Genomic DNA, 20345 nt, shown 5'->3' on the forward strand with positions numbered 1-20345 from the left:
CTTCTGTCAGTGTTGTGTAGTTGTTTAAATGTCTATCCATGGGAAGGTGGTTGACCTAAACACATGGTTTAAGAATATGAGAAAGTAGGTCTACAATAAAGATGATTCACTTAAACTTTTGTATATCTGTTTTAAAGTTATATTCAATTATTCATAACATTAAGGATACATATCATAAATGTCTTATTTATTCGATGACACAAACAATACAGTCATCTCAGTTTATTAGGAAAAGTAAAGAAATGTAATATATTTCATTTTCTTTTTCAGCCTGAATTAATTAAAGAGTATCAACATGTAATTTATCAAAATATAATTAAAGGAATGAAAGTGTTAGTAGATGCTCGTGATAAGTTAAATATTCAATGGGAGAATCCTAAGAATTATGATATTGGTTATCAGTTACTAAAATTTGAAAATACTATGGTATTAGATGCTCGATTGTTTCTTCATTATGTACCAGCTTTACAAAGTTTATGGAAAGATGCATCGATCAAAAGAGCCTTTGACAGAAGAAGAGAATTTCAATTAGTAAGACATGTTTCGTATTTCTTAATTTTAATTTGATAGGCATGGATATAAATTTAACAGAGATTAGTAAAGAAATTAAATCTCCTCTTATGTTCTTATTTTTATAAGATTCTTTTTTTGTACAGAGTGATTCAGTGCAGTACTTTTTGGACAGTCTTGACAGGATTGCAAGAATGGTAATAATATGAAATTTTTACACAAACTTCCTCTTACTTATTAAATTTATCATATCACTCTATGAACACAATATAGTATTTTTAAACAGCTAAAATTTCTTTTCAGGATTATGTGCCCACGCATCAAGATATTTTACACTGTAGAAAGGCTACAAAAGGAATTTCTGAATTTGTTATACAAATTAATAATATTCCATTTCTGTTCGTTGATGTTGGAGGACAAAGATCTCAAAGACAAAAGTGGTATCAATGTTTTGATTGTGTTACATCTATACTATTTCTTGTTTCATCGTCAGAATTCGATCAAGTATTGTTAGAAGATAGGTGTGTTATCATGAAGTTTATTATTATAATTTTCATTTGTAAAAATTAGACAAGAGTAATAAGTATCTCATTTGACATTTCAGGAGAACAAATCGGTTAGAAGAATCAAGAAATATATTTGATACAATAGTTAACAACACAATATTTGGTGGAGTGTCTATTATTTTATTCTTAAACAAAACTGATTTATTGGATAAAAAAGTAAGATCACCCGATACAAATGTTCGTTGGTATTTTCCACAATTCACAGGAGATTCACATTCCATGAAGGATGTGCAGGAATTTATACTAGATATGTTTATATCTGTTAAAAGGGACACAAGAAAGCCTCTTTTTCATCACTTTACTACAGCTGTAGATACAGAAAATATAAAAGTTGTGTTTAATGCAGTGAAAGATACAATTTTACATAGAAATTTGGAATCGCTGATGCTCCAATAATGATGAATCTGTATAAAACGTGAAATAATTTCCAATTCAAAGGTATGCATTCAACATTTAGTATTTGGTATATGGTTAGGTGAAATTAGTTGAAAAAGTATTAGGACTTCAATTTGAAAAGAAATTCTGGTAAGACAATATATGTACATTATATATATTGTACCAATATAAATCACGTGATTACCTCCGTGGAAAACGGTAAATTAAACGTTTTCGTAATAGTTTTATACAAAACGGGGAATAAAAACTGCCTAATAAAAACATGTATTGAAAATTTTTAACACTGTACACACTATATGTACAGGGTGTTTTGCCAGTTTTATTTGCTCTAAGTATCTCCATTATTTCAAATGAAGAACAAAACTGTTATGTACATATAAAAGTTGTAAGGTATGAAGAAATACATAATATGATATTAATAGTTTCTTTAGAAGTGCAGGTACAGAGTTCAATTTTTTATCAATTTTTTTGTTTCGGCAAAACAACGAATTCAGAGTATAAAATTACTAAGGTGCATTTATTCTAAAACCTACTATTCCTGGGATATTTGATTTTGTTCATCCCATTATTTTCATTATGACACATATTCGAAATGTCATGTTGGTTATCTTATGTCCACTAATGGGGAACTTACTGATACTGAGAGATGTCGAAAGTCCAACAATGCTATTTCATGATATTTACTATCTAATATTTGTTTACATCCAAAGTACTGACACCTGTGAGCATTGTGAGAGTTAGAGGACGAACAAAATGAAATATCTCAAAAACGGTATGAGTTAAGATAAACGTAGATTCGTTTTTTTTTATATTCAGAATTCGCTTTTTTATCGAAATCCAGTAAGAGATAGGACATGTCATTTAAAAAACAAAATTGACCTCTTGATCTCCTCTGTACCACCATTTGTAAAAAAAAATGTTGATAACAGATATGTATTTCTTTATATTTTACAATCTTTATAAGTAACATTTGTAACCACTAAAATTGGCGATTTACTCTGTATATATAATGTATATAGTGTTAAATATTTGATATATGTATATATATACAATTTTTATATATATATATGCCTATACACTGATAACATATTTCCATCCTTTTTGAAGAATATTGAATATTAAAGGGTTGTAGACTATTATATACAATTTATTGTACATAGCAACTTGTATTCTATACATAGTCAAGAATAACGATTTTACAGGTTTGTATAAAAAAGGATCAGTTTGCTAATAGTATAGCTAAGATTTTTCTATTTTGTACAGATATTTAATCCAGTGCTTCTTTTTTATATTAAAATATATAATGAAAATCCTGGTCATGTAATCAGTTTTCACAGACATAAGAATAACTTATTTTTTACTTAAGCTTGATTATCTTTGTTAACATTGAATATAGTAAGTAATGAGGAAACCAAATACTAGATTCATGCCATATAAACCAAATGAAACTAACCAGTTTGTGTTCGAATTGCTGTGTGCAAAATTGTTAATTTCAATATAATTTTTTTTTAATTCGACTTAAAAATAGTGTACACAATTTAAATACTTCAGAATAGTAATATAATTTCTTGTATTATGATATTCATTATATTTTTGATTTATTGTTTTTGTATTTCTCCAAATTGAAGTTGTTTTCTGTAGCACACAATAAATTATATTTTGTAAGCATTTATAATTTAAATTAATATAGTCCTGATAGTTCAATATTACTTTTCTGTTGTAATGTAAACCTCCAGTATTTGTTACAACAAATTATATAAAAAAAGATTACAAAGAAAGATCGTAATAATACATATTATAGATTTTGTTAAATGATTAAGTAGGAAGGGTTTTGCTAAACTTTGGTTTTAACAGCTGGTCCTTGATTAAATGTTATTTGTTTAAGGAAAAGTTATGGTAATCAGTATTATTATTTTTCACATGCAAAGGTTCAACGTTTATTTTCCAGTCTGATAACATAACAGTTTTCCAGAATTATATGTTATTTTTATTATTCTATATTCTATATTCAACATCATTATGTATTTCTTTTCTGTAAATTTCTGTTCCCGCATATTTTTCAAGTTATACAGCAATTTATATTATTGAATGCAATTAAGATGAATCACATTATAATGAAGGCAAAAGCTATTCATTAAGGTGTTCTCTTCCTGTCATAAAAATTATACACAGTCCAGATCATTTAGTAATTGGGAACGGCATATTTTATTGTCATTATAAATACCACTGTAACCAAGGATTTTATGTAATAATATTTATGGTGAAACCAAAGAATTTTGAAACTAATAAATTTTTTATGTAATTTATTTTTACTAGTTTAGTATAATGCCTAATGTTAGATATTTTTAAAACCACATCTATATTTATGCACACAGTTATTTTATTTTTCCATTCTGATCATTTATTACATAAAATCTTTGTTCCCTTTGCTCTTTATAGGAAAAAAGAGAAATTAAAAATCTCAAAATATTTAAGAATTGTATTCAGAATTAATTATACCTGGAGCTAATGAAAATATTTTGTTATGTTTGTATATAAGAGATTTTAGGCCTAGTGTAAAAATATAAAATGTTAGGTAATTGAATTTCTACGTAACTATTTGTATCATGTAAAAATAATGTGAAACTTTAATAATTGGTATATTTTCTTAACTGATACATTTTACATTCCTATAAACTTAAACATGTCAATTTTAATTGATATTCTTAGAGTATTTTTAAACCACACCACATTTTAGAAACATTATTATTGCCTTTAATGAAATATTGTTTTGGAAAGTGAATTATATACAATTTTATACGATTTTCATACATTTATACAGAATTTATATATTGATACTCAACGAGAACAATGTCTGTAATTTTTGTAGAAAATATTTTTAAACGAGCCTATACTTTAAACTTACTTGTGAATTTGTATAGGTGCAACATGTGTAAAATGTTTATCTCATAGAAAACTTCTATGATACTTAGCACAAATTATGCAGCTCATTTTGTAAAAAAATGTAAACGCGATATTTATTTTTCTAATTAATTAATAAAAAATATTTGTTATATCAATATATTTCATTACAAATTCATTTAAAACATACAGAATAGTACCGAATTTTTTATTTCATATTATTTACAGTACATTTATGAATCATGTAAGTTTTCAACCAAACTGTTATATAGTAGATAAAAAAATTTTTAAATATTGCAAGTCGTAAATGTAACATGTTTAAAAGTTTTATTATAATATGAACTGTGAAAACAAAACTTTGTGATGGAATATCGCGAAAAGTAAAAAAAGATGATTTTTATATTTTTAGATATACAAATAATTGTTTTAATTTGTTCAACCTAATGAATTTTATACATTTCAGTATATACAAAAGAAAAAAGAAATTTAGATATTCTCGTTGGCAATGATACAGGGGTGTTTTATATATATATACATATAAAACGATTTTATTATGATTTGCATTTTATTTACATTGGGTACTTTTATATTCATAACTACATTCTCAAATCATGAAAAAAAAACGTATACAAACAATTCATATTTCATTATTATAAAACAAAAATTGTGTCTATTACGTAAATTATTATTAATATTGCTGCAGTATATTTATAATCATGCTTGTTTGTATAAAAACGTTCTTTACAAACCGATCCTAAAAATTTATAATAATATACAAGTTCATTATATATAAAATATACAATAAAAGTTTTTAGCACAAGTAAACATGTAAGTGACTTGCAGAATAAATATATTGCTTCTGCAGTAATAAAGATAGTTTATGTAATAGTTACAATGTGTTTTTTATAAATTTATATTTATATATATATATATATACATATATAGATATTGTTGAATCATGATTTGTTAAAAAGAAGTTAAATGTGCAACAGTTTAAATATGAAAAAATGTTTTCTTCTGAGTTTCTGTAACAGTGATCAAAATTAATAAAATCAATAGAACAGTTTTGGACAGTTGAAAGCACACGTATTTGAAATTATTTGAACATAATTTTTCTGCCATTTAAGTATGAAGCACAAATTACTTTTACAATTTCTATTTTGTAGCCCAAGGCAAAATACTGTTCTATTATTGGCAATTGTACATCTCAACATTTTATTTCTACTTGTCTAAACATAATCTAATGAATGTAGATATATTGTGCCTATATGTATTGTATTTATACACGAACATATTGTATATTTGTATATAAACATATTTTACATAAAATATTGTAATAACGTAGTCTATTCATATTGATAATAAATAAAACTTTAGCAAATGTATGCTTTATTTAATACTTGTATAGTGGACTGTTAACTGTGTTCTTTTATGCGTTACATACTAATGTTTTTGCAATATAATCAATTTTTACTATCTGTCAGTTAACAGTGCAAAAATATACAATCATTAATTGCAATACATATGAAAAATACTGTCCCAAATAGTAACCTATGTTCCTGTTTAGAAACTAATTTAGGGTGACCCGCAAACTGTTTATGCAAATTTTATTGCATATAATGGAAAAGAAGTATTAATTATTTATATATGAAAATTATGGGCAAAATAGTTAATTATTAATATTTATGATATAAATCATATAATAAAATATTTTAAGGAGCCATACTAATCATATAGCTTTAGATTCAAATTACATGGCGCTAAATGCAAATTGAATGTTTTGAATCAGAACTATTGTTTCTTTAGATTAAATATAAGTACGTTTAGAAATAGATGCATTTGTTTTCTAAAAATTGTTATCGTGTTAAAAATAGAATGATAACATAATGAAAACATAAAATTTATCTTCTGTTCAGAACAGTGAAAATTAGGTTTATAATGTTGAATTTACGCATATCTAGTCCTATCATGACTGAACAATTTACGAGCATCAACAAAACTTTAAAATGATTAACATTTTACAGAGAAATGTAATTTTTTATTTTGGTAGTTGCTAGCTTGACTGCTAGATGGCGCTAACAGTGTTATTTTTAGAGGGCGTGAAATGTAACAATAAGATCATAATGTAACAATAATAATGAAACAGTAACAATGTTTCAAAGTATTTAATATATCAAATTATTTACTTTGCAGTAATCAAATCGCTACAATATTATAATTAAGAATTGAAACTTGAATATAAAATTCAATGATAAATGAACTTCAATCTACACAAAGATGTACAAAGTAATTAGTATACTGATGTAATTTCTGGAATCATCTTTTTGAAACGTAAAATGCAGTTTCAAATAAGGCGGTCTCATGATACGTTCTTGAAGTATATTTTATTACTAAAATGTTTCTACTTATATATCTTTCCTATAGTTTCTTCCATAGTAACAAAGATTAAAATATTTTAAATGTAACAATAGTCTTCAAGCACACTGATTAGCCATTACGTTAAATTGCTTAAGAACCTCGTTGATTTTTTGTAAATTTTTCTTCGCTGTGCCAGCTATTTTTCCCTCTGGTAGAACCTTCGGTTCGTATTTCAGCAGTTCGTAAGCATCGATCAAACACTTCTTCGATTCCTGTTGAACAAAGGAACAGAAAAAATATTTATTATGGACTTAGTCAAGGGTTGAGGGGTTATATTTATCTTTACTTAAATTTTATCAAATTACTTTGAACAATTTTTACATTCATCTCTAAAAATATTAATGTCATTACAATTTAATTTCTGTTATTTTAGAAATTCTGTAAAATGCAATTTTACCCTTTGAGGTAAAAGCCTTTTGTCTTTTAGAAGGAGACAAGTGCTTTATCCTTGGCAAAGCTCATAATGTTATTATATTAACCTGATTTTATTATTTGATACTGTGATATAATTGTAAACCGATATTACTGTAATATTAATTCCAATTTGTTACTCATTCACAGTATTTCATTTGCAGTAATATGAAGCTATCGTATCTCCTTCGTTGTAACCTTTGCTTGCAATTATTATCGCGGTAATAATTTATGAGAATGAACTACATTTTTATCAGGTAAAATTTATTATTTGATTTTACCAGTAATAACAGCACGGTATCCCCATCTGTACGTCTTCTGCTAAGTTCTGCGAGAGTAGCATGCATTTCGAACAGAATCAACCCTCGAATTCGATTTTCAGCTGAAACGGTACGTAGATCATTTAATTCGTGTATAATTTGTTACCTACATAAAACCCTTTGCGGTCGTATTAAATTTGATCATGGAAGTACTGGTCGGAATGAATTTCTCTTGAAAGAGCAGCGATACATGTAGGATTATGAAGGATAAACAAGATTTATTAATTCTTCTGTGAATTTACCATCAATATAATCGATAAAATTGCTCGCTTTTTGGATTATCGTCGTTACATTTGCATTTCTCGAAACATTTTCATTCAAATGTAACATCCAAAATATTTGGAGAAATCTTTCCTTTCGAAATATATTTCTAAAAAATGGTATGTTCCAACATGTTCCTTAGTCCAATAATATTTCATATTAGGATCTGGTATAGTACCCATGTTAAAGAATACACCCAAAAAAGCTGTTAACTCTTCTTTCGTTATATCGATCCAGTTATTCCATGTTGATCAATCAGATAAGCTCTGCTGTTCTATTTTATTTTTGGCATACTTATTTGTTTCTAGTACAATTGTTTCAAGTAGTGTATCCGTGAAAAAGAGTCTGAAAAAGTCGATAGGTTCAGTGCAATGAACATTAAGTACATTAGGTCCAACAATCTTAGAACCCGTCGAAAAATTGCTGTTTGGTTGTGGTTAAATACAGTGTAAGATTAGTATGGTCTGAAAGTAGACATACGACCGCAAAGGGTTGATTGTAAACTATGAATTCAACTATGTAAACTACAAATATTAATTTCCTGCGTAGACGTATTAATTCGACAAATTACCAGGTGCGAGCAATTTCAGCAAATTGTCCAATTTCTTGCACGATTCTTTTTTTTCGACCAACAGCTCTTCCTCATCCGCCTCTAATCCACTCTGTTGTCCAATTAACTGAGCCAGAGCAATCGTCACATCAATGTTGTAAAAATGATTAGGATGAAGGACGTTCTTATAGCGATTCAAGAACTCTTTGCAGACATCTATGTCGTTTTTCCTCATTTCTGACAGATGTATACCAATATCTTCCAACGTTTCTTCGATTATTTCGAGGGGAACAACTGTAGCGCAATTTGTACAGACGTAATCCTCCCGATGATCCCCGAGAAACGTTTTCGGTAAGACGTATCCTGAACAATCGCTAAAAATGAAAACAAGACAGAGGGAAAGAGAGAGAAAGATATTAACAATAAACTTTTTAATTGTAGTATAAGACTGAATTTTTGTTTATTATAAATTACGAGGTTCGATAAAAATTTAATGTTCATTGTGTTTATTTTCATAAATTATGTACGTTCATGTATATTTATAAATTATATATGTACATCTTTTCCTAGATTGATATTTAGATATTAAGTTACTACATACTTAAAAAATATTAACTATTTCGAATGGTGTGTCAAAGTTTAGGCTTAAAGTTTCACGAAAAATATGCTACAGAACGTTCGTTAATATTCTTAAAAAATTTTATCGATCTCAAAAATCTTTAATGACAAATTACTGATCTTAAAGCATAGAATCCGAAACAAATTGCTGGTACATAAAACATCAACTAAGAATTCATACTACATCAATCTAAAGTTGTAGCAAAATCGACTGTGTTATTCGTTCATCAATCAAATTATGAAACTAGAAAACTACATCCAGTTTTATAAAAATCAAATATCCAATGAACCTTTTATGAGTAGTCATCCGCCTTTTATTAGTATTCTAATTTCACCTACATTTCGCTGCACCTAATAGCATTAAACATAGCTCCGAATTCCGTTGGATCCCTGCATCGATCGCAAGTACACTCAAAATATTTCGTTTCAAGAAGATGGTGTCTCCTGTTCATTGTCCCCCATAATGGATCCGTGTAACATATAGAAATATGATCTCCTGTAACGTATTTCTATTTTATTCTTCGAGAGCATGAAGCACAAGCAAGTACACAGTGCGTTTAATAATACATTTATTAGTACATCCAGTATCGCCATTAGCGTCGTGCAAACAGGGGCAATTGCCCCGGGCTCTGCGCTTTGAACCTTGAACGGTGGATTGTATTTCGTATTAGTTTCGAGTTAGTTTGGGTTAGATTTTGGGTTAATTTTCTGAATGCATGAATTTCTGAAGCTTTTGTCTTAAGCTCTGAAGGACAAAGCATGCGTCAAGCAGCAGTCTGTAACATACTCTGTGAGTGTTAAAGTATACATTAAAGTATACTTGAAGTATATTATTCATTCTTTAATTTTGTATTTTATTTTTTTTTACATTATGTGTTAATTTTTTTACATTCATTAGGCATTACACTTTGAGCAACTGAAACGTGGTGTTAAGTTTACTCTGCAGGGAAATTTTAGAGATTAACAGGGTGTAGCCATTATAATTTGATAGGATTCGGTCACCTTTAGTGATAGGTGTGGCAGCGTGAATAATTAATCCACCCGTGTCGGTGAAACTCTTTGAGCAATTTGCTTTACAGTTATGTTCGAGCAAGGATGCCAATTCGTACACTGCCACATATGGTGGATCTGTTAGAGGCACTTCGTGTCCGTTAACCTGCAATTCAAGGAGTACCCATGATTCATAAATTAAGAACTCTGCAAAGTGGCAATTTTTAGAGTTCAGTGAAAATTCTCCTTTCATTGAACGATTTCAAATTTCCACAAATTGTAACATTCATATAAATTTTCTTTTTGTACGTTGTAGTTAAATGAATTTTCAGTATATTGTTATTAAATGACTTTTCTCTAAGTCATTGATATATGAATTTTCAATAAGTTGTAGTTAAATGAATTTTCAGTATATTGTTATTAAATGACTTTTCTCTAAGTCATTGATATATGAATTTTCAATAAGTTGTAGTTAAATGAATTTTCAGTATATTGTTATTAAATGACTTTTCTCTAAGTCATTGATATATGAATTTTCAATAAGTTGTAGTTAAATGAATTTTCAGTATATTGTTATTAAATGACTTTTCTGTAAGTCATTGATATATGAATTTTCAATAAGTTGTAGTTAAATGAATTTTCAGTATATTGTTATTAAATGACTTGTCTCTAAGTCATTGATATATGAATTTTCAATAAGTTGTAGTTAAATGAATTTTCAGTAGGCTGTCGTTAAATGAATTTTCTATAGACTGTAGTTAAATGATTTTTCAATATGTTGCTACTAAATGAATTTTCCGTAAGTCGTTGTTAAATAATTTTTCAGTAGGTTGTAGTTAAATGAATTTTCAATAAGTTGTAATTAAATGAATTTTCAGTAGACTGTGGTTGAATATATTTTCCGTAGAATATAGCTAATGTAGTTGAATTTCCTGTACTCAGTATTTAAGTAAATTATTATTAAATGAGTTTCTAGACTGTTGTACCAAACTCAATTATCTACAAATTGTTCTTAAACGAATTATCCGTAAATTGTTCAGAAACAATTTCTCTATAACTTGTACCACAGTCAAACTAATGAAGCAGAAACTGATTCAATGAACGATCAAAGACAGTACCTGCAAGACACCGATAATTTTCCTAATGTCTTCTTCCGGTATATCTTCGGACTTGAAAAACCTCTTGATGAAATTTACGAGGTTCGACGACTCTTCGAAAATGAAGGTCTCTTTATTCTTTATTTTATCAGAATGACTCTCGAGGGTTAGTAATTTGTTATAGGATTCTATATTATTGTCCTTGAGTGACAGTGCTCTTATAACGTTAATACATTGATAGCTTGGATGTGGATATCCGAATTTTGTGATGGATACCTGTAATAATTTTGTATCTCTTTATTGATATATTTTAATTAATATTTTACGAGAGTACGATATATTATGAGTTTTTATTTAATTTCTTCGTTCTAATCGTTTCGATAAGGAATTGTGCCAGATTGTATACATGCGATGAAGATATGTAAACATATTCGAAAATTAATCAATGATGTAGATAATGTTAGTGTATGAATAAAGTAGTTAAATATGAAGTAGTACACGAACATAGTATATAAGATAATTTGAGATTGTATAAGATAATGTTAAGTAATACAAGACAATATTAGAACATAATACATGTCATATGAAGTAATATGTGATAATATGAAATAATATCAGACAATACAAGACAGAATAATCTTGATAAGAGATATGAAATAATCTTGATATACGACAAAAAATTTGGAGATCTGAAGGTGAGGAAATTTAATAACCTAAGGATTCAAAAGCTGAGGATGTTAAAATTTATAAATTAGAAAATTTAAGATTAATATTGTACAATAGTGAAATTTCATGATATTCTACTTTAATAGATCTATTTTATTTTAACAATATTCTACTGACTATATATCTTGATTATAAAAATTCGAAAATATTGATCTTGTAAGATCTCCATAAATAATTTTCAGTGATCACCTTATCGCTTCTGCGAGAGGAGGTAAAATCGCACTCTGTTCCGTGTTCTTTGCAGTTCTGACACAGAGGCCAACCACATTTTGTACAAGGCACCGCTGTATTTTCATGCAACACCATATAGCATCCGAGGCATACGGGAACAGAATTGTGCATAGGACCTGCTACCAGAGGTCGATCATCTTTTAAAACTATTTCTCCTGCTTTAATATTCCTCGCTGCTATGTAATAGCGACCCAAAGTAGAACTTTCTGCCAACTTTTAATATTATTTTCATTTAGAAATGTGATGTTAACAATGAAGTGTACGGGAGAATGTTGTGTTGAATTTGGGAATTTGGTTATTTTGGGAATTTGGGAATTTGAGAATTTGGAAATTTGGGAATTTGGGAATTTGGGAATTTGGTTATTTTGGGAATTTGGGAATTTGAGAATTTGGAAATTTGGGAATTTGGGAATTTGCGAATTTGGGAATTTGGGAATTTGAGAACTTGGAAATTTTGGTAATTTGGAAATTTGGTAATTTGGGAATTTGGGAATTTGGAAATTTGGGAATTTGGGAATTTGGTAATTTGGGAATTTGGTAATTTGGGAATTTGAGAACTTGGAAATTTGAGAACTTGGAAATTTTGGTAATTTGGAAATTTGGTAATTTGGTAATTTGGTAATTTGGGAATTTGGGAACTTGGGAATTTGGTAATTTGGGAATTTGGGAATTTGGGAATTTGAAAACTTGGAAATTTGGGAATTTGGTTATTTTGGTAATTTGGTAATTTGGAAATTTGGTAATTTGGGAATTTGGGAATTTGGGAATTTGGGAACTTGGGAATTTGGGAATTTGAGAACTTGGAAATTTTGGTAATTTGGAAATTTGGTAATTTGGGAATTTGGGAATTTGGGAATTTGAAAACTTGGAAATTTGGGAATTTGGTTATTTTGGTAATTTGGTAATTTGGGAATTTGGTAATTTTGGGAATTTGAGAACTTGGAAATTTTAGTAATTTGGAAATTTGGTAATTTGGTAATTTGGGAATTTGGGAATTTGGTAATTTGGGAATTTGGGAATTTGGGAATTTGGGAATTTGGGAATTTGGGAATTTGGTAATTTGAAAACTTGGAAATTTGGGAATTTGGTTATTTTGGTAATTTGGTAATTTGGAAATTTGGTAATTTGGGAATTTGGTAATTTGGGAATTTGGGAATTTGAAAACTTGGAAATTTGGAAATTTGGTTATTTTGGTAATTTGGTAATTTGGTAATTTGGTAATTTGGTAATTTGGTAATTTGGTAATTTGGTAATTTGGTAATTTGGGAATTTGGTAATTTGGTTAATTTGGTAATTTGAGAATTTGAGTGTTAGGTAATTTAGTAATTGTGTTAATTTTCTAATTTATTAACTTAGTATTTTAAGATTATGTTAACTTAATAATTTCCTAATTTACCAATTTAAAAATGCATATTACTCATCAAAGCAAACATAAATCCTAAAAACGTACCTTAAATGCCCTGCAAAATTGTACATGCCGTTTCCAGTCTTCTTTTTGGTGCTTTTTACTGCAATAATAAACATTTCCGCATGCACTGCATTTAAAGACCGATTCACCTCCACAAACTGCACAAGCGGATCGATTTTCCATCGATGAAACTTGTTATCACTGATGCATGCTATTTCTCAACTCTTCTTCGAATTATATGTACATTCGACTGGCATATTACTTTTCAAAGTTTTCAACAAACTTGACAAAGTCTTTTTATAATGATCTTGAAACCTCGGAAGGCAACTTTTTGAAATTTGTTAAATTTGTATTAAACGCTGTTACATGACTGATAAAGTTGCATCTAGAAACAAAGTTGAAAAGCTGAGAATTTGAGATTTTGAGAATTTAGTAATTCAGGAATTTTGGAGTTGATAAATTTTTAAATTTGAGAATTTAAGAAATTTCGAAACTTAGAAATTTTGTAATTTTAGAAATAGGAACATTGGAAGTTTGAAAAGTTGGAAACTTGGAAAATTTGGAAATTCAAACACTTGATAATTAACAAATTTTGGGACTTAAGAAATTAGTGAATTTGTAAAATTTAGAAATTTGAAAAATTGAAAATTTGAGAATTGGAATTTTAGAAGTTTGGAAATGGTTATTGGGAAATTGATAAGTATGAAAATTAGGAAAATTGGAAATTCAAACATTTGATATTTTTAAAATTTTGGGACTTGAAAAATGAGTGAATTTGGGTGTTTAGAAATTTGAGAAATGGGAAATTTGAAAATTTGAAAATCCAAGTACTTAATATTTTGCAACTCTAAGAATCTGAAAAATTATTGAATTTGGAAATGTGGAAATTTAGAAATTTGAAAAATTGAAAATTCAAATACTTGATATTTTGAAACTCTAAGAATCTGAAAAATTAGTGAATTTGAGAATGTGGAAATTTAGAAATTTGAGAAATGAGAAATTTGAAAATTTGAAAATTCAAATACTTAATATTTTGGAACTCTAAGAATCTGAAAAATCAGTGAATTTGGAAATGTGAAAATTTAGAAATTTGAAAAATTGAAAATTCAAATACTTGATATTTTGAAACTCTAAGAATCTGAAAAATCAGTGAATTTGGAAATGTGGAAATTTAGAAATTTGAGAAATGGGAAATTTGAAAATTCAAATACCTGATATTTCGAAACTCCAAGAATCCGAGAAATTAGTGAATTTGGAACTGTAAAAATTTAGAAATTTGTAAATGTAAGAAATTAGGAAAATTGAAAATTTGAAAACTTGAAAATCGTCTAAAAATCAATAAAATGCCGAAACATAAAATTTTAGGGGTTTGGAAATGAATCAACAGAGTCGAACGTCGTAGAACTCCGCCCCCGACACTCCCTATCCACAGTAAACCTACGTAGCACGCGATCCCCGAGCAATATACAAGAGTGATGTAACAAATCGATTCAAAGAAAGTATCTTTAGTCACAGGTGTGTCATAACACTGTCCAAGAACTGGAATTATTATTTCGTAGGAGAAGATTACGATAACCCTATCGCGTAAACTTGTTCCACTTTTTTTTCCAAGTTTCAACGAGTAACTGGAACTAGCTATCAACGAATGTTATATAATTGCCAATCGATGATACAACGGATTATGAAATTTCTTTTAATTTGCAAGAATAATGAACCGTTTTCACAGACAGATAAACTGTAACTGCACGCGGATGAGCTTAGGAAGAGGTTGCATTCCAAAATAGAACCTATTTATACACTGCTTAAATTATTCACCCCTGTACTCGCTATTGTATGTACGGTATGCATGGTGCGAAAATGTACTTTTCTATGGGATATAAAATGAAATTGGAAAATAGAGTAGATAAAGGAAAAGTGAAGGAAGTAGTGGTTAATCGAATGGTTACTTTTATTGAAGTCTGATACAGATTACTGGAAAGGTTCTTATAAATAAGGTTCATTTTTTAGATATTAAATCTTTGCACTTGAGAGGTGATTCACATTTATCGTTCAGTTTAATACGATAACTTGAAATAAATATTTTTTAAATCTATGGTATTATCTATGGTATTATACATAAATTCCCGAATTCTCAAATTTCCAAATTCTCAGATTTCCAAATTCTCAAATTTCCAATTTCTCAAATTTTCAAATTCGCAAATTTGCCAACTCTCAAATTTCCAATTTCGCAAATTACCAAATTCTCAGATTTTCAAATTCTCAAATTTCCAAATTCTCAGATTTCCAATTTCTCAAAATCCCAAATTCTCAAATTTCCAAATTCTCAGATTTCCAACTTCTCAAATTTCCAAATTCTCAGATTTCCAATTTCACAAATTTCTAAATTCGCAAATTACCAAATTCTCAGATTTCCAATTTCTTAAAATCCCAGATTCTTAAATTTCCAAATTCTCAGATTTCCAATTTCTCAAAAATTCCAAATTCGCAAATTTGCCAACTCTCAAATTACCAAATTCTCAGATTTCCAATTTCTCAAATTTCCAAACTCTCAGATTTCCAATTTCTCAAATTTCCAAATTCTCTGATTTCCAATTTTACAAATTTCTAAATTCGCAAATTACCAAATTCTTAAATTTCCAAATTCTCAGATTTCCAACTTCTCAAATTTCCAATTTCGCAAATTGACCAATTCTCAAATTTCCAATTTCTCAAAATCCCAACTTCTCAAATTTCCAAATTCTCAGATTTCCAAATTCACAAATTTTCAAAATCGCAAATTCGCCCATTCTCAAATTTCCAATTTCTCGAATTTCAAGTCCTCAAATCTCAATTTTTTTTTTTCAATCTCGTATTTTAAACTCTGTCATACTTTATCAATTTTCCGTTGATTTATCACTTCGAGCCAATCTTCTAACATCGATTTAATATGACCTTTAAATAAAATCAATAGAGAAATTGTTCTACCATAAAAGCTAGTGTAAAAATGATTTGACATCGCTATTTCTATTCGTTTCACTTCACGACAGTTGTTTTACTGGGTCAGGTTAGGTTCCGACAACCATGTTAAAAGTCTAACATCATTGTTCTTTACTGCAAACAATATTGTTTAGACTATCAAGCTGTAGAACATGAACAAGATCATACAACATGAAACATTGCATGTGGAAAAGTTTCACGGTACTGAATTTGAATTTTATGATCAAATATTCATATTCTCGTTTCAATTTTTAACCGACTTCGAAAAAGGAGTCGGTTAAGGAAGAAAAAAAAAAGGAGTTTTTTTCTATATTTACAGTTTATAATGGGAAGTCAATGTTGTAGGAGTTATTTCTTCAAACAGAAAGAATGCAATTTTTAGTCAATTTCAGGAAAAGAAATTTTCAAAAATTTCAAGTACAAAGAATAAAATATAAAACATAATTATCTCGTTATAATTTGGATCATTGAGAAATTCTGTGGTTTCATATTCGTAAGGTCCTGGGTTCAATCCCACTGCAATAAAAATTCTTTTTCATAGACATTTTATTTTTTTGTGTGTATCTAAATGTTTAAATTTTAACATTCAGTGAAGTTAATTTCTATTGTACACTTCATTATAATTATATAAACGAATAAATATTTAATAACCATTTGCAATAAACAGTTCTTAATAAACATATTCTTAGCCAGTTCTTAATAAGTCATTCAACTCATTCATTTTGAAGACTATTTTCAAGAACCTATTTATTGCACTCGAAATTTGTTAAAACTACCCTTCTTTAAATTGAAAAATCAAAAAGTGCATGCTTACAAATATAAATTCTTCAGCAATAATTTTTCAATGGAACAAATAAGAATTAAAAGTAAAATATCAATGTTCAACTACTCTTTTTGTTAGTTGATTTACTGTAAGTTCAATTTTCATCGATTTTTATCCTGATTTTGATTTTTCTTGTAAGTGTAAAGAGTTAAAGGAACGTTTGAACTGACAATGAGTCAGCGAGCATCATCTACTTGTCTGACCACTTGCCTAATGCAAATGCCCCTTTACAGGAGTTTACTGAACCACAGTAGTCGGTACCACTGCGTTTGTCGCACTCCGCAGATTTATTTTCCACGTCACCGAAATTACGTATGTCGACTCATTCATTAGTAATTACGATTCTACGTAATGTGCGTATATAACTTGTTGAGTCGCTCGTGATTCGCTGTATTTGTATATTCTACGATTTTAGTACATGAGTTAACACACTGAGATTAATAATGAATGATATACGTAGTATGACGTTGACAGGGCCGTCGCTTTTCGCGGGAACATGGGGGAATTTGAGAATCTGGGACTAGAGAAAATTGGGAATTCTAAAGTTTGAGAATGTGGGAATATGGGAATTTGGAAATTTGGAATTGTGGGGATTTGGGAATTTAGGGATTTAGAATTTTTGGATTTTGAGGATTTGGGAATTTGGGAAGTTAGGGATTTAGCGCTTTTGGTATTTGGAAATTTAGAAATTTGGTACAGTAGGAATTTGAGATTTTTGAAATTTGGAGATTTAGGAATTTGGGTGTTTTGAAATTTGGAACGTTAGGAATTTGGGTGTTTTGAAATTTGGCGATTTAGGAATTTGGAAATTTAGAAATTTGGAACGTTAGGAATTTGGGTGTTTTGAAAATTGGAGAGTTAGGAATTTGAGGCTTTTGAAATTTGGAGAGTTAGGAATTTGGGACTGTAGAAATTCGGGAAATTAGGGACTTGGTGCTTTTGGAATTTGGAAACATAGGAATCCAGAACTTCAGGAATTTGGGGTTTTTGAAATTTGGAGATTCAGGAATGTGGGATTGCAGCAATTTAGGAAATTGGGGTTTTTGGATTTTATAAACTCAGAAATTTGTTAAATTAGGAATTTAAAACTTTTGGATTTTAAGGTTAAGAGTTTTGGGATTTCAGTAATTTGGAAACTTTGAGATATGTGCCTTTTGGAATTAGCTAACTTAGAAATTTGAAAATATAAAAATTTAGTGATTTAGGGTTCTTAGAATTTTTGAATTTATAAATTGTTTAAATTTTTGAATTTGAAGATCGTAACTATAGGAATATGAGAATTCCTAAATGTTTAAATTTATAAATTTATGACCGTCAGAGTAATCAGACTTCAACAATCTGAGACTCCAGAAAGTAACTTTGAGAATTTACATATTCTAGACGTAAATAAATAATAAACGCAATTTATTGTACACAACAGAATGATTATTTCTCGACATCTCTGATGCCGATAATACTGAAAGTGCATTTGATTTTTACCGAATGGTAACCGGTCACGTGACGGACGTTTGTGGTAAAGCATATCGTATGAATCGTATTTATAAACAGCGATTACGCTGTTCATTAGTAATGCGTATAAAAAAAGAAAATCTTTCACTAATGAGGCAAGCGTTGATAACGCAGTAATGCACTAATTTATTTAATCTCGAAAGCGGTCGAATTTGATGAATAAAAATGATACTGATACTAATTTCAAAAATTTATTCAGGAAATTAAATATATTTTTTTATTGATAAAAGTCTTCGTAAGTAATTAATTCATATTTAATAATAATTCATACTTGATTGAGTATTTAATTCATAATTAATTAATTATTAATAACTAATTCAGAAATAATAGACATGTAGTATACATACTTTATTGTTGAATGTATGATATTCAATACACTGTTGTATAACACAAGATGTATACAAGATTTATATATACAATATATTCATTGTATAGACAATTTTTATATTAAAAATTGTATAGTATATACAATATAAATGAAAGTTGAATATGTAGTATATACAACATAAATAAAAAGAGGTGAATTTAAACTAGAAAATAGTTTTTAACGTTATTTAAGAATTGCTTTAAGACAGCAATAAAATATTGATAATAAAATAATTATTAATTAGCTAAAGAATTTTAAAAAATTTTCTATTAATTTTTCCTGTTTTCTTTTAATTAATATCAGGGTCCCTAGACCCTCCTCCTCTCCTACCCCTTCTGCTATACCATTATTATACAAATGGAATTTAAAAGACATATAACAGCTACAAATCATTAATAATAAAATGAGTATTAATTAAGTCAAGAATTTTCTTTGAGTTTTCTACTATTTCTTTCCTTCTCTCTGATAAATATCAAAGACCCTAGACTCTTTCAGGATACACTACTGCTTCATCGCATGGAACTTGAAAGACACATGGGAATAGTAAAAAAAATTTTTAACAATAAAATTAATATTAATTATGAAAAGATTTCTATTAATTTTTCCATAATTTTTTTCTTCTTCTCTGATAAGTACCAGAAACCCTAGACCCCCTCTAGATACACCACTGCAGCATTACATGGAACTTGAAAGACACATATGAACTGCAACAAGTCATTGACAATAAAGTATGTCTAGGAATTATGAAAAGGTTTTTATTAATTTTTCCTTTCCTCTTATAAATACCAAAGACCCCCTCTGAATACACCACTGCCTCATCGCATAGAATTTAAAAAACACATAGAAATAGTAAAAAAATCATCAATAGTAAAGTGAACAATATTATGCAAAGATTTCTATTAATTTTTCCACAGCTTTCTCCTTTCCTCTCATAAATACCCTAGGCCCCCTCTCGATACACCACTGCCTCACACAGAATCACCATCAAACTCTCAAGATCACAGAACCATACTCTTCAACGAACATTTTGAAGCAGACCACAGAAAGAAGTTAAACGTACCATGTCTGTACCGTTCTACTAAAATGGACAAACTTTCTCTTCAAGCTACGTAAATGCTCGTAACGGGAAGCTAAATCCCGATCCCGTAAAGTATGTACCAAAATCGTCACGTACTTTTGAACCAGCACAGAAATTCGTTGAATAATCGCGTGATTCATGCAATTAATATCTGCATCGTTAACCTCGATGTTTAGATCATCCGCGTAC

At 28.7% G+C, this 20345-nt stretch overlaps 2 protein-coding genes across 7 annotated transcripts in view; one reads left to right on the plus strand and one right to left on the minus strand.

The window, feature by feature from the left end:
* The window catches only part of cta (Guanine nucleotide-binding protein subunit alpha cta), a 5959-nt gene extending 1424 nt beyond the window's left edge, over window positions 1-4535 (plus strand). The window contains exons 2-5 of the mRNA XM_076530755.1: window positions 271-531; window positions 657-707; window positions 814-1031; window positions 1115-4535. Of these exons, the coding sequence (XP_076386870.1) occupies window positions 271-531; window positions 657-707; window positions 814-1031; window positions 1115-1472 (888 nt within the window). The 3' untranslated portion in view covers window positions 1473-4535. The remainder of the gene's footprint in view (window positions 1-270; window positions 532-656; window positions 708-813; window positions 1032-1114) is intronic.
* A 1988-nt stretch (window positions 4536-6523) lies between these two features.
* Window positions 6524-20278, minus strand: LOC100876879 (SET domain-containing protein SmydA-8). 6 transcript variants are annotated; one of them, XM_076530750.1, is made up of 10 exons: window positions 14845-15502; window positions 14615-14661; window positions 13446-13788; window positions 11954-12208; window positions 11060-11314; window positions 9954-10107; window positions 9291-9447; window positions 8355-8707; window positions 7484-7584; window positions 6524-7003 (listed from the first exon to the last, which is right to left on the minus strand). In XM_076530750.1, exons 3-10 carry the CDS (start codon window positions 13584-13586, stop codon window positions 6848-6850), a joined length of 1572 nt encoding a protein of 523 aa, XP_076386865.1. In that variant the 5' UTR covers window positions 13587-13788; window positions 14615-14661; window positions 14845-15502; the 3' UTR covers window positions 6524-6847. The 6 variants fall into 6 exon arrangements, with proteins under 6 accessions (XP_076386865.1, XP_003704905.2, XP_076386866.1 ...); XM_003704857.3 differs by lacking the exons at window positions 14615-14661; window positions 14845-15502 and adding an exon at window positions 20139-20277; XM_076530751.1 differs by lacking the exon at window positions 14615-14661.
* Window positions 20279-20345: the final 67 nt, after the last annotated feature.

The sequence above is a fragment of the Megachile rotundata genome, chromosome 4 (assembly GCF_050947335.1).
Source record: "Megachile rotundata isolate GNS110a chromosome 4, iyMegRotu1, whole genome shotgun sequence".
Classification (NCBI taxonomy): domain Eukaryota; kingdom Metazoa; phylum Arthropoda; class Insecta; order Hymenoptera; family Megachilidae; genus Megachile; species Megachile rotundata.

Bases quoted from the DNA above. Each gene is read 5' to 3' on its own strand.
- LOC100876879 (XM_003704857.3), bottom strand. From the start codon at position 13,586: ATGGAAAATCGATCCGCTTGTGCAGTTTGTGGAGGTGAATCGGTCTTT. The intron at 10,108-11,059 runs GTACTGTCTTTG...CTTGAATTGCAG, and splicing joins AAATTATCGGTGTCTTGCAG to GTTAACGGACACGAAGTGCC. The intron at 7,004-7,483 runs GTAAAATCAAAT...TTTGTTCAACAG, and splicing joins ATACCGTGCTGTTATTACTG to GAATCGAAGAAGTGTTTGAT.